The sequence below is a fragment of the Battus philenor genome, unplaced genomic scaffold, assembly GCF_028537555.1.
Source record: "Battus philenor isolate CCGP_79_NKW_IND1 unplaced genomic scaffold, ilBatPhil1.0.hap1 SCAF_28, whole genome shotgun sequence".
In the NCBI taxonomy this organism is placed as follows: Eukaryota; Metazoa; Arthropoda; class Insecta; order Lepidoptera; family Papilionidae; genus Battus; species Battus philenor.
This window is the reverse complement of record NW_027181691.1, coordinates 9,065,623-9,078,517: the sequence shown is the minus strand read 5'-3', so window position 1 is coordinate 9,078,517 and position 12,895 is coordinate 9,065,623. Positions and strand designations below refer to the sequence as shown.

General features: G+C 36.2%; 2 protein-coding genes across 2 annotated transcripts in view; both read left to right on the top strand.

Moving 5' to 3' along the window:
• CkIalpha (Casein kinase Ialpha) overlaps positions 1–2,081 on the top strand; it is a 42,707-nt gene extending 40,626 nt beyond the window's left edge. Inside the window, exon 9 of the mRNA XM_068769526.1 lies at positions 244–2,081. Within this exon, the coding sequence (XP_068625627.1) occupies positions 244–246 (3 nt within the window). The 3' untranslated portion in view covers positions 247–2,081. The remainder of the gene's footprint in view (positions 1–243) is intronic.
• Positions 2,082–10,751: 8,670 nt separating this feature from the next.
• On the top strand, positions 10,752–12,524 carry LOC137925845 (uncharacterized). Its single transcript, XM_068769307.1, has 2 exons — positions 10,752–10,767; positions 11,545–12,524. Exons 1-2 carry the CDS (start codon positions 10,752–10,754, stop codon positions 12,522–12,524), a joined length of 996 nt encoding a protein of 331 aa, XP_068625408.1.
• Positions 12,525–12,895: the final 371 nt, after the last annotated feature.

The window sequence follows — 12,895 nt, the reverse complement described above, 5'->3', positions numbered from 1 at the left end:
TCACATTTTTAATTTGTTTTGTTGCCCAGTCTAACATCGAATCGTGATTTTAAAAATCATTAATTATAGAATAATGTAAACACTTGTGTACGTCGTAAGAACGCCGGAAGAGCCAAGTTTAATAGAAACTAGAATCAGATTGAACTCTACTATAAGGCATCCTTGAACTTTTTCATTCATCAACCACAACCACAAGAGGGTCCTTATGCTACAAGTATTGACATGTTTTTTTTCTTTTTCCAGTGAAAGAGATTAAGGCGTTCGGCGGCTACGGGTGGTCCGGCGAGAAAGAGAGCGCGATAGCATCCGAGTGCTGTGTGTGTTTGTCGGACGCGTTGTGTGAGTGTGTGTGTCGCCGGCGCTCAAAAACTTTGCGCCATTAAGCCAGTTTAAGCCAAACGTTCTAGCACCTTCCATTTGGACGCTTGTGACTGGGACTCGTAGACCTGTACGCCCATTGGCAGTTTTAAATATAAAGTAAAATTTATAATAAAATCTCATGCTATTGATTCTATATTTGATATTGGATTTTATTTCAATGATTGATGCCAGATAAGATATGACGAAATGCCAAACGCGCTGTTGGTCACGGAGTCTCAAGTCAAACGTCACAGCGAACGACACCCAAATACTCACTAATATCGTTTTAACTGCACATTAATTACACTAATCAACTCGGGAACGGAGCAGGTGCACGGACTGGTCTGGCTTAATTTGGCTTATCGTTTAGAATTTGCGAGATGGTTTACAGGCGTCGAGTCGAACGCTTCAAGGACGAGATCACTTTCATCTAACAGAAGTGTTTTAGTTAAACGAAGAGAAATTAAATGTCATCCGTACACTCTTTGTAATTTGAATGTAAATTCAGTAATAATTGTGTAAGTCTTACACAAGGAATGAATATATATATATATTATAACTTTTGTTCACAGCTCTATTATTTCATTTCGAATGTAGATGTAATTAGGATCGACTGGTCCAACAGACGTGTATTTATGTGAAAATAAATGATAATAAATGAAGCCGTTATCAACTATGTGACGGGACAAATAACTCTTGCGTTTTCATAGTCCAGTATCTCTCTGTATAACTTAGTTTTTGATGTTAGTTTCATTCTAATTAGCTAGTGTTATTCTTTATCGATTAGTGAATGTGCCGGTAGTGTTTCGGCCAGCGGGGGTTGCAAGGGAAAAGTCGTAACACTCCCGCCACGATTACGAATTATTGGCTAAAAGTATGCATTAAAAATTATTGATACTAATAATGAATAGGTTTCCGTAATGAAATGAGAAAAAAATACATGAAAAGCGAAAAAAAATTTAGGCTAAGGCATCAGATAACCTCCGCGTCGCAGCCACGACAAGATTAAAAAAAAATCGTCTGCGCTATTGGATCGACTAAATTGTACATAATTAACCCGTTGTGAATCGGAGGCGTCTTACATAATATGTATTTACGTTTAATGATACAAATTGTAAATATGAGACAGTGTTCATTTTTCAGTGTTTATTTTTTTTTTTAAAGAACACGCTAATGTTCGCGAATCGCGGGACCTGTCTTAAGTCCCTTTACCCGTTTTAACGCAGACCTTAGCGATATTTTTGTATGAGTAACACAGTAGATAAGATTCCCCGTCAGATCTCAGACGGGTGCCGCGATTCGTGGAATGGAATACCTAATTAGGTAATAGAGTGCATGCGGGTGAATGAGTGGAGTTTTGGGGACAAAGATGTTTAGTCAGAACTCGATAACGACCAGAAATCTCCCAAGAGGTTTATCCACGACTTGTTTTCTGCGGAACAGTAGTCTTATGACCGTCGTTTGATTGTCGCATCTCATGCGAAAGGCGAGCCAGTAAGTCAAAATCTTGTAGTTTGTATTTAGTTAGCATTCGGTGACTGGAATTTTTCGCCTTGTGATAAAATGGATCTCAAAGTCATCATTTCTCTCAAGCATGATTACGTAGCCGTTCTTCCAAAAAATGTTTCTTTTATCATGACCGCTGTAACACCATCTTTTTGTCTCCAAACGAGTAAATATGTTGCACTTTATAATAAATTAATAAATATAATTATAAATTGTCTGATGTTTTTTTTATTGATTCCTTTACCAATGCTTGTGGATATACCTGTATAAACTGTAAAAAAAGACAGCATTTCTTAGCATTTGTTCCAGAAGAATGTTTAACAATATGGTAGCTGTCAATATTTCTTGTTTACATTTAATATTTTTTTATTATAATGGACAGACCCAAAAACTTCTAACAGTAGTCTGCAGAAATAGATGTTAATGATAGCTCAAATACCAGATTTTCTCCTTAACATGTTGAGTGCCACGTCAGTCACTGGTGACTCTTATAAAGTATGAAATAAAACTAAAGATTTTTTACAGAAAACTAATGGATTATATTGAAACAAGATAAACATAAAAATGGTTGTGCTTCGCAAGTGTTATAACCTGTTTGGCACCTGGTACTCATTGCCGCATTTTCTTCATAGCACGATTTGCAATTTTTTTCGCACTGCTCAAACTCAGTCAGGTTTTGTCTGCAGATTGTGTTGTTTTTGACTGGTTGCAATGCTGCTAGATGGAACGCTGGCTTCTTTGCAATTTGTTAAGAAAATCGACAATTTTTTTCGGAATTCTGTAATGCTGATTCTCTTCGTCGTTATATTTATAAATAAAACTACTTAGTAAAAGTTCAATAGCCAGTTTTCTTATGCCACATTAAAACCTTTCTTAGTGGATTATTATAACCATCCATCTGATCAGATAAGTCCATAGTAGCCTTTCCCCTATTATAGTCCATAATTTTTTATTTGAGTAAATTCTAATTTGCAAGTATTGCGTGCGCGGCCTGACGGGGAAGTCGCTATAAAACCATACACTCAACGCGTTAACCCATCGTCTATATATTTAAGCTACGACTTCTACTGATAAAATATAAAAACTTCTTGGTTTTTTGTATATATTAAAACTAAAGCAACAACACATGTTTATAATCAGACAATAAAAATATATTTTACACACTAATGAGCCGAGTTTTTATTTCAAGCGAACCAAACAATCCTGTATTTAAATGACGTCTTGCGAGGCTCTCTTCGGGAGAGGAGTGGTACCTAGTGATTTCCTGTACGAGTCGATAATAGGAAGACACCAAAATATAACTGAAAAGAAAAAAAGACTGCAGATTGTATCAAATTAAATTATACTTACTGTAATAGGGCATATTATTACAGTACCCGGCGATAAATATTGCACATCGACCTTTGGAAAGAGACAATCGGATAATTTCAGCTTAGTAGAGCGTTATCTCTTTCGTACCACTGAGAAAACGTTAAATAGGTAGTGTGCATATTGGGTGTAATATTTATCGCCGGGTAATGTATTACACTATTCACCGGACAGTTAATACCAGAAAATTCGAATGCCACCTAAATAATAATAATGAGCAAAAGATTTTTACGCTAAACAAAACGTCAGCCTGTATGTCATTTGCGTGGCGCGGACATGTTCTTTTCTGTTATAATTCTTTTTGGTAAGATTTATTTTTAACCTGTGGTTGAAACCAAGAATCGACTGCGCCTGATAAAAAGGCGGGAAAATCGGACGAATGAAATGAAATGTTTTTGTATTCTATTATATGTGTATCATTCAATACGTTACATCAATTCTAAATAAATAACCATTGTTATTTTTTAAAAAAAATATCTGTTTTACACATATATTGTGTATTTTGTGAAAGGGCGTAAAATTTAGTTTTGCCCCTGGCGAAGCACTAGAATCAACCTTGGTCATGGAATAAACATGAATACAATTGACATAGAACTAATGGTTGAAAACTATATTATTAAAAAAATAATCTCTTAAATTGACAGCGTATCGGTTTTTTATTTATGCTGAACAAAGTTAATCAGCATTTTCCACCTACTTATACAAGTGAGGTTAAAGAATTGTTGTATTAATTATTTTTGCGAAATTTAGTATGCGTTTATGCAGACAATTATTAAAAATAATTTTAGCAGTAAAATACAAGCGCCATCTAGATGAGAGCCATTGAGACTCTTTTACGTTGTTTAATAGAAGCTTGTAAAAATGTACAGGTTTTAAAATCGTACTAAATATAATGACATGGTTAATACCATGATATGTGTAGCAGTATAACATTATTTTTTTTATTGTTATATAATTATAATGCACTACTATCTTTGTAAAAATTTTGTCGTGACAGGTTCTACAGCAGCTCTGTCGTATTTATGCCGGGGAATGGCCAAATGAACATAGTACGCGGCCAGCAGGTCGGCGTAGTCTTGTTCGATTTTACGCGACTTGCGGTTTGCTTTTGAAACAGTCGCACATATGTCTGTCTTTCATTTTTTTCCTAATAAGGATGTTCTATACAAAACGGTTATAATACTTTGTTGTAAAAAGAATACAAGAAGTTAATTAAATTATCTTTAAGATATTTGTGGCGTTTAATGAATGAAGTGTCATATTGTTTGCACTAGATGGAGCTACTTACAGCTTACAATATAACATTATTATTAATTGATGGAATATCACTTTTGATTTGATGACATTTATAGATTTTTACAGTAGTAAAACTTGCAGGCTCAGGTTGTTACCTATTACTTGTATTGACGGCCTGTCAGGCCGTTTAGCTCTTAGATCGCTTGGGCAAACGGTCCATGGAGTAAGGGTTCCTGAGAACACCGAACCTTAATCTGGGCGATCGCTATTGCCTTGCTAACATTACTATCACTTCGAAATATAAAGCGCTGGAAGAAGACGTGGGAAAGAAACTTCAGCATCGTTTCGGACGATAATAAAAGGAGGTTTTCGTCCTTTTTTCGTAAGACTAATCTATAAAACTAACAATTTTGAACAATTTTTGTTTATGATTAAGTTTATAAATACATTATCATCGTGGTAATTGAGAAATATCCACTGCAATGCCCAGGTCTACCAAAAGCTCGCCACAATGACTGGTCTTGCTTTACCCATGTCTACGGCTACCTGCGCGCAAGTTGTCGATATTTGATGTGACCAAGTCCACCACGCCGCGTGTACCGTCTCGTGGTAGCAACCCGAGAAGCAATGCCTTTTATGTAAGACGTCAAATTTATATTAATACGCACCAAATAAATACAGGACGTCGGCGAGGAGAGCAACGAAACTCCAGACTTGCTCTCTCTTAATCCGGGACAGAAACTCAATGATTGACACCACGAAGCCGAACACGACGAAACTGAGCGTGTACCAAATGTACAGTTGCATCAGAGCGGAATTTTCCTGTAAATCACATGGCTACGTGAATATCTAGTGTCCATTGTTGTCGTAATGTTGTTACAGATGTTGGCGTCGCTGGTAGCGTAGGGAAAGCACCTGGCTGCAATAGATCACGGGTCTAACTTGGTCCCTGCTTGGTTCCGGTTGAAGTTGATGCTGTTAGCCCGGGGGGCTTTTACAGCTTCATTGGAACCGAGTACACTAAGCGGAAGGGCCCGTGAACTTAAAAATAAAACAGAAACTGGACAGACGCATTTCAGTTGTATGGTGACGATCGCACGTAGTAAACCGCTCTACCCGAGTAGAGGTGTGTAGTATTGATGTTGTGTTTGCGGCTTGGGACGGCAGCGGGGACCACTGGCGAGCCAAGGATGTATCCGGATCCAGCTTCGGTTCGGCCACGCTGTTCGCGGTTAGTGAGCGGGTGGCCGCCCCCTAAGAACGGGTGTTGCGATTTAGCCCGTACCGCGTACATTACCCAAGTGTAAATACACCAAAATCTCGTGTGTATATTGTTAAAGATGTATCACAATATATACGAAGTAACTAAAATTATCATTTGTGTGGTGAATTCGTTTAAGTCACTCGTTGAAATTAAGATTATATATTTGTATAGTAAGTTTAGGCTATATTCGATCGGTGCTGGACGCTTTTAGCCGTTCTGGTTTTTACAGATTCTTCGGACTCAGAGCTCGTTGATCCGAAATCCGCGAGCTAATATATTAAAAAAAATCAACGTCAGATGCGTCGCCTGACGTATTGGATTAACTAATTGACCTTTTCTCCAAAGAAATTTTAATTGAATCAATATCAGAGTTGGGAAAGACCTATGTAAGTTTAAAATGTTTTGTTCGTGTCACCTATTATTTATACGACAACTTGTAGTTATTAACCTATATGTGCTGCTGGTGTAAATAAATAAATACTTACAACCACGCAACCCAGGAGAAGGAACAGGTTGGCGGCCTGGAAAATTCTGATGAGAAGGTTCCTCAGATGGCACACGTTGTCGCGCAACATCTGCAGCTGGCTGCGTCGGCGGGAGCAGCATAAGTTGCACATCTCGCTGTCGTTGTCGCAGGTGAAGAAATCCGCGTAGCTTGCTATCTGTTTAAAGAATAAAAATAAATTCATTTTTACAGCTTGTTTGGCAATGGACGTTAAAGCTTAAAAAATATTAAATATTTTACACCTATTTCCATTCTTCCTGTATAAAGTCATCACTTAAATAAGTTATATTATTTACTTTATCTATTAAAAAGCGATAGGTCAATAACTTCTTGTAGTACAAAGCCTCCATGGACAGATAGTAAACAACAATTAATTCAAATTTATAGTAATACGAATTTTTAAAACAATTTTTTGACCATAATATCATTACAGTAGTTGTTATTTCTGTAACCATTGATTTTTGATAAGTCGTACCATACAGTAATTGACAGCAAATAAGCTATACAACCACAGTACCCCGTCTACTCCTACCGCGTTCATCACCGGTTACAGCTGGACACCGTTCTGGTCCAGATGTTCACGGGGCGCGGGGAATTCGCTGAGTACCTGCATAGATTTAAACTAGAGGAGAGTCCTTCGACCCTGCGGTGGACCAGATCGTGGCGTGCCTAATCACTGGCTGTCCCGTATTTGCGCGGAGCGTATGTACGGTTATGTTATGTCGGTTTAGGTTTCAAGAGATAATAGAGTAGGGAAACATCGCCAGGTTGTTATAAGAAGAGAAAAGACGCCACGTCTCCTTAGGTTATTGTACAAAAATCTTCGTATTATATCTTTTATCTACTCTATAATATTCTTTTGAATCCGCTCATTTCCTATGATCTTAAATCAAGATTTCAATTTCTTTACTATATACTACAGAGTTAAATCAAGATTTCAATTTAAGGTAGGTCTTTGAGATTATCAGAGAATCTCAAATTTAAAATGCCAGCGCTTTCTTCTTCGTTCACGGTCAAAACTTTTACCACAAAGGCGTTTCGATTGTGGAATATGTTACCGCTGAGTATAAGACGTGATAAGTCACTACCCATTTTTAAGAAATATTAGCAAGATTATTTACTTACTTTTTAATTTTTATTTCTGGCCCTTTATTCTTTCTGAGACAATTGCGATCCAAGGCAGTTTGATGTTTTTATTTATTATTTTATTTACAACTATGTGTATATATATGTTTGGTCTATATCATGGATGCACAGACCGCGGCCCGTCTGTCGAATACTGGTGGCCCGCCGACAGCAAAAATAATACTCTCGTACTTTCGAAGAATATCGAATTATAATTATTATCAATTCTTTATTGTCTTTAATTACCTATACTTCTGGCGGCCGGACCGCCATCAGTTCATGATTTGCCCGAGTGGCTCCTAGTCGTAATAAGTCTGTGTAACCATGGTCTATATGTACAACGCTGACCACCTATTATTTATTCCTCTATTGTTTCCTTAAAACGGTTGTCTGGAAGAAATTGCCTCGTGTGATAAGACTGGACATTATTCTTTTTTCTTTAATTTATGCCACTGTACAGAAGAAAATATTTTCTAGCGTGTAGAATAAAGAGTATTAAATTAAAATAGAATTATATTGTGTACCTCAAAACATATAAAAATTTCATTTAAAAAGAGCAAATGAGTTTTTGGTCGGCTCTTAGGATATAAGCGTTCCGAACTGATGGTAGCTTACTAATTATAATGTTAAATAATCAACGATTCGAGTGAATGTAAATGCCAGCTTGAATAAAGATATTTTGTATTTGATTTTATGTAAAGAAACACCTTCACGACACGGCTGCACAATCAAACATTTAAGTGCGAACTCTTGATGGTTCACCCTGCCCTTTGGGTTAAGCTAGTGCCTGCTAGATGGTTCATATCCTGAAGAGTGTTAAGTAAAATAATCATTTCATACCATGCTGATAACGGATATAACAGCTACCGTAGTCCGCGGCGACATCGTCCTGTTCAAATGCTCGTCGAAGTAACGCCGCACAGAGTCCATCGTGTTGTTTTTTTTTATTAACCTTTACTTCTATAATTTATCTACATCTGTGACATTGCTGTCAGAAAATAAGAAAACTTTTTTTTTTATTTCTCGTTGCCACATTAAAAATTATTTTTTATTAAAATTTAATATTAAAATTGTATATTTTTTAAATAGCAATATTCCCAAAAAGATTTATATGCCTTTATATATTTATTTGAATTTTAAATGGCGTAATAATAGTGCAATGCTAGGCAGTTGTATAATTTAACTAATTGTCAAAAAGGAAAACGTATATTGATATTTTTTCCTGTTGGAATGATGACGATGACGGAAGTCAACGAAACTTAATAATGCGCGGCGTTTAGTCCAATTATTGCCGCGGATTAGCTGGTCTGTTACTAAAAATCAACGCTGCAGTACGTTGCCGAGTAATGTCGGTGATTTCATATCTTTCTTGTTCAGTTTTAGCTTATGTTTATTTTCTAACTAAGCTTACATATAGCAGTGGTAGCCTAGTGTTAGATGAGTTATGAACCGATCTTTCAATATACCTCCTTAAAAATTGTCATCAAAAAGGGCTAGCAGAATCAAACTAATTTCAAAGTTTATTTAAAGAGACATTTTATTTAACAAATCTATTCATGACATCATCATTTTTTCATCATTTTTCATTAATCGTTAGCTTGCATCTTATACACCTATCCCCCGATTTACACGGTACTCGTTTTACAAGTTTTCGCTTTTACACGGTTTTCCAAATAAGTTTTTTTTTGTTTTAATAACCGATTTTATTACCATTTCTCATAATGTAAATATTTCTGCTCCAAATATTGAATCGGCACAAATAACTTGGAGTGATGAAAGTGAATTCGAACCTTCGATTCCGAAAAAAAGAATGAGAGTAATTTCTTTTTTGTATTTCTGTTTAATGTGTTGTAATTAAATAATAAAAAAAAAATCAGTTTTTCCGTAATATATTAAATATTTTAACTTGTCAATGCATTATTTTTATTTCTGTGTACACCTAAAATTATTGAAAAAAATCCGCAACTGTTAAATAGCAAAATCATGCATTTTCTGCAAGTATTTCGATTTACACGGTTTTAACTTGAAAATTTTTAATTTTCGATTTACACGTTTCTCTCAGGAACGTATGTACCGTGTAAATCGGGGGATAGGTGTACTTACATTTTAACTATTATCCATATTCGTTGTTTCAGCCCATAGGCGCCCACTGCTAGGCATGTTTCTTCCTGAGTTATACTACAACCGTCAAATTTGGCAGACAGCTTGACGATCGCAGTGTGGTATTATTGTACCCAGAGGAAACTGCTACCTGTCTTCTGAAAACTAGTTTGTGAACAGTGGCAAATCCTATTTAATTAATGCACAAAGTGGAAGTTATGTATAACAATGCAAGTGTCATTCCTCTACCGCTAAACTATCACTGCCCAGTAAACTTATTACAATTCCATTTTAAAAGCTAAAAGTTAATTATGAAAAATAATTCATGCAATTATATAAATCATTTTTAGTCACATAGTCTATTGCGTTTATTTAATATGCAACACACACATTAGATCTTCATACTTCATGAAAAAAAAACTAAATTATCAAACTGTCTGAAAAACGTTATGTTACATGAAAATAGTAAACTGTCATTATAGCAGAAGTATAAATGACATAACGAAGCGTACAAGTTAATCCAAAATGAAAAGTGATTTTATTTGTGTGTGCGTAATGGCGTCTTTCTTCACAGCCTGTTCCGCGAATGATATATTTGAAGGTAATTTATTTATTTACTCTTTATTGTACATTAAAACTAGATATAAAGAGAAAATATATGAAATAGGCAAAAGATGTATAAAAGCGTTTTTATCTCTAATAACTGTAAATAGATTTTTAAGGAAATCAGGCGTTACCTTGCGGAAGTCCATCCTAAGTAAGAAAAGGACCAATATTTAGTCACTTCCGCACAGGCAGTGGTAGTCGTGCAACAAAGTGCACTGCTTGCCAGCCCGCTGATAAATGCGTATGCGGCAAACAATGCGAATCACACAACCGCCACCGCCAAATCACTCAACACGTGTTTCACCCCTTCATGGGACATCTTTAGAAGTTATGTTAGTGCCATAGAAGCACTCTGTGTTTGGCATGTGCGGAAGTGGCTAAATATTGGTCCTTTTCTTACTTATAAATAGATTTATTTCTGGTGGACCGATAGCATAGTTACGGTCACGGGAAATCGCTGGATGCGACCATCGCATGGCTGATCTTGGCGATCTTTGAAGGAGGCTTATGAGCGTCCATCAGATGAGAAGAAGAAAAAGATTTCAACTATTGAACTAACTTTGTAATTAAAGAAAATAAAGCATGCTGTCATCGTGTGATACAGGAGAGTTGGAAATAGACTTATAATAAAAATATTTTAAATAAAAGTACCGACGTAGTTCGAATAATTGCTCGTCTGAAATGGCAGTGGGGCGAGGTACGTCACTGTTACACCCCAAAGCCTTTGGGACCGAAAGGTTCTTGAGTGGTGACCACGAACCGCTTGCCTCTGGGTACAATAATACCGTACTGCGATCGTCAAGCTGCCAGCTAAATTTAACAGTTATAGTATATCTTAGAAAGAGACATGCCTAGCAATGGGCGCCTATGGGCTGAAACAACGAATATATAATAAATGGATAAAAAATGGATAATAGTTAAAATGAAAGTATAAGACGCAAGCTAACGAAGAAAGAATGTTCGTCATATGCTTCGTGTGTGGGTCTACCACATTTGTGAACCCTGACATAATTAAGGTCGCAGGAAATAGCTGGATGCAGGCAGTGCAAGACCAGTCATCGTGGCGATCTTTAGTAAAGGCTATAGAGATGACGCTCTACGAAGCCGTAATAAGCCGATTCTCTTTTCAAAGGTCGATGTGACGATATTTATCGCCTGGTACTGTAAAAGTTTTAAGCGGGTGAATGTAAAACCCAGTTCAAGTGACCACTCTGAATTATTTGCTTTTCTTTATGAATACGATAGCCCAGTTTCTGGTAATACAAAGTCTGTAGGGACAGATAATAAAAATAATTAATTTTGAAATAAATTGGTCCGAATTTTGAAAACGCTAATCACTGTTATTTATATTAAATGACAGCAAATGTATAGACATTCACCATTTTAAAACAATAATCAATCAGCCTTTATATAGGGCATGTAAATTTAAATCTTGCTGATATGATAATCCCTTTAAAAGAATACTTCTTTCCAGATACAGAGTTTTCAGATGCAATAAACGAAAAGGAAATCGACGAGTTCCCGCAAGCTGACATTGAGAAATATATCGAGATGTTTGAAGATCTAGCTAAAGAGGTACATAAACCTTCAGCTGAAGACATCTTGCCTTTAGAGAACACTCAGGAACTTTACGATGAAATGGCAACGATAATACAAGCTCTAATAGATTTAAATGTAAATTCAAATAATGTTTATAAATTTTTACGCGCTAAAGGACTTGACAGGGTTGTGGCTCCAAATATGAGAATACCTTACACACCATTGCGCCGTCTGCTCTTGATTCTTGCGAAGCAATTAATGGATATCGCGCCGGCAACTACGAAAGCTGTCATACCTGTTGCAATACTCGACAACCTTCTAGAAATATTTGATAATGATCCGAGTATAAATATCAAAGCTTATGCCTTAGATATTTTGGACTTATGGTTGCCTGGTAGTCCGAAGATGCAGGCGCGCGTCATGAAACTAAAAGGTTTAGATCCTTTTTACCGACAAATTTCTAATCTAGACGTCACAGCTATCCATACTCTTTTGAACTTGTTTAATAAGATTCTTGACGAGCATATAAAAGCGAGAAGTGACGGTGTGAAGAATAAAGGTAATGAAGACTTGTTAATATACCAAAGAATAGGTTTGTTGGAGCGAATGTCGACCGCTCACGTGTGTAACGGTCTGCTAAACATCTTTGAAACCTCGCTCCCGTTTATCCCCAATGCGGGACAAATCATAACTTCGATGTTTGAGTTAGTCAGAAAGATAAAACCGTTTTGTATGAACGTCTACAAGGGCAAATCAAAGCCCATTGAAGTGTTCAGCGAACTATTTCAGTTTGTCACTAATCCAAGTAATGAAAAAGTATTCCACAAGTACGGTGCGAACATAACGGATATTTACGGAGTTTTAGAGAAGTATGTGCAGGAACTGAAATATGTCGCCATGAAAGATGAATTGTGACCTCCATTATTGCAATAAAACCTTGTCTTATATTACATTATTTGTTGTTTACCGCTCCTTGGCCCTGTACTCACTGCTACCATTATTTCTTGTCTTACTTAATTTAATATTGTAGACATATATGAAGAAAATTACGATCGAGAGTATCTTAAGATGGAAAAATTACTGATTAATGTATTACTGTAACTTAGCGTTTTCATCTAGTTTTAGACCGTGGTCTTTTATATGGTTAAAAACTTAAATACCAAGTCTTATTACTATAAAAATCATAACGGGTTAAAATTAAAGTATGCAACATCATTATCATCAGTATATCACTGCTCAATAAGGGCTTAATCTAAATTTTCAAAATGACCTGTCATTTTTAAGGT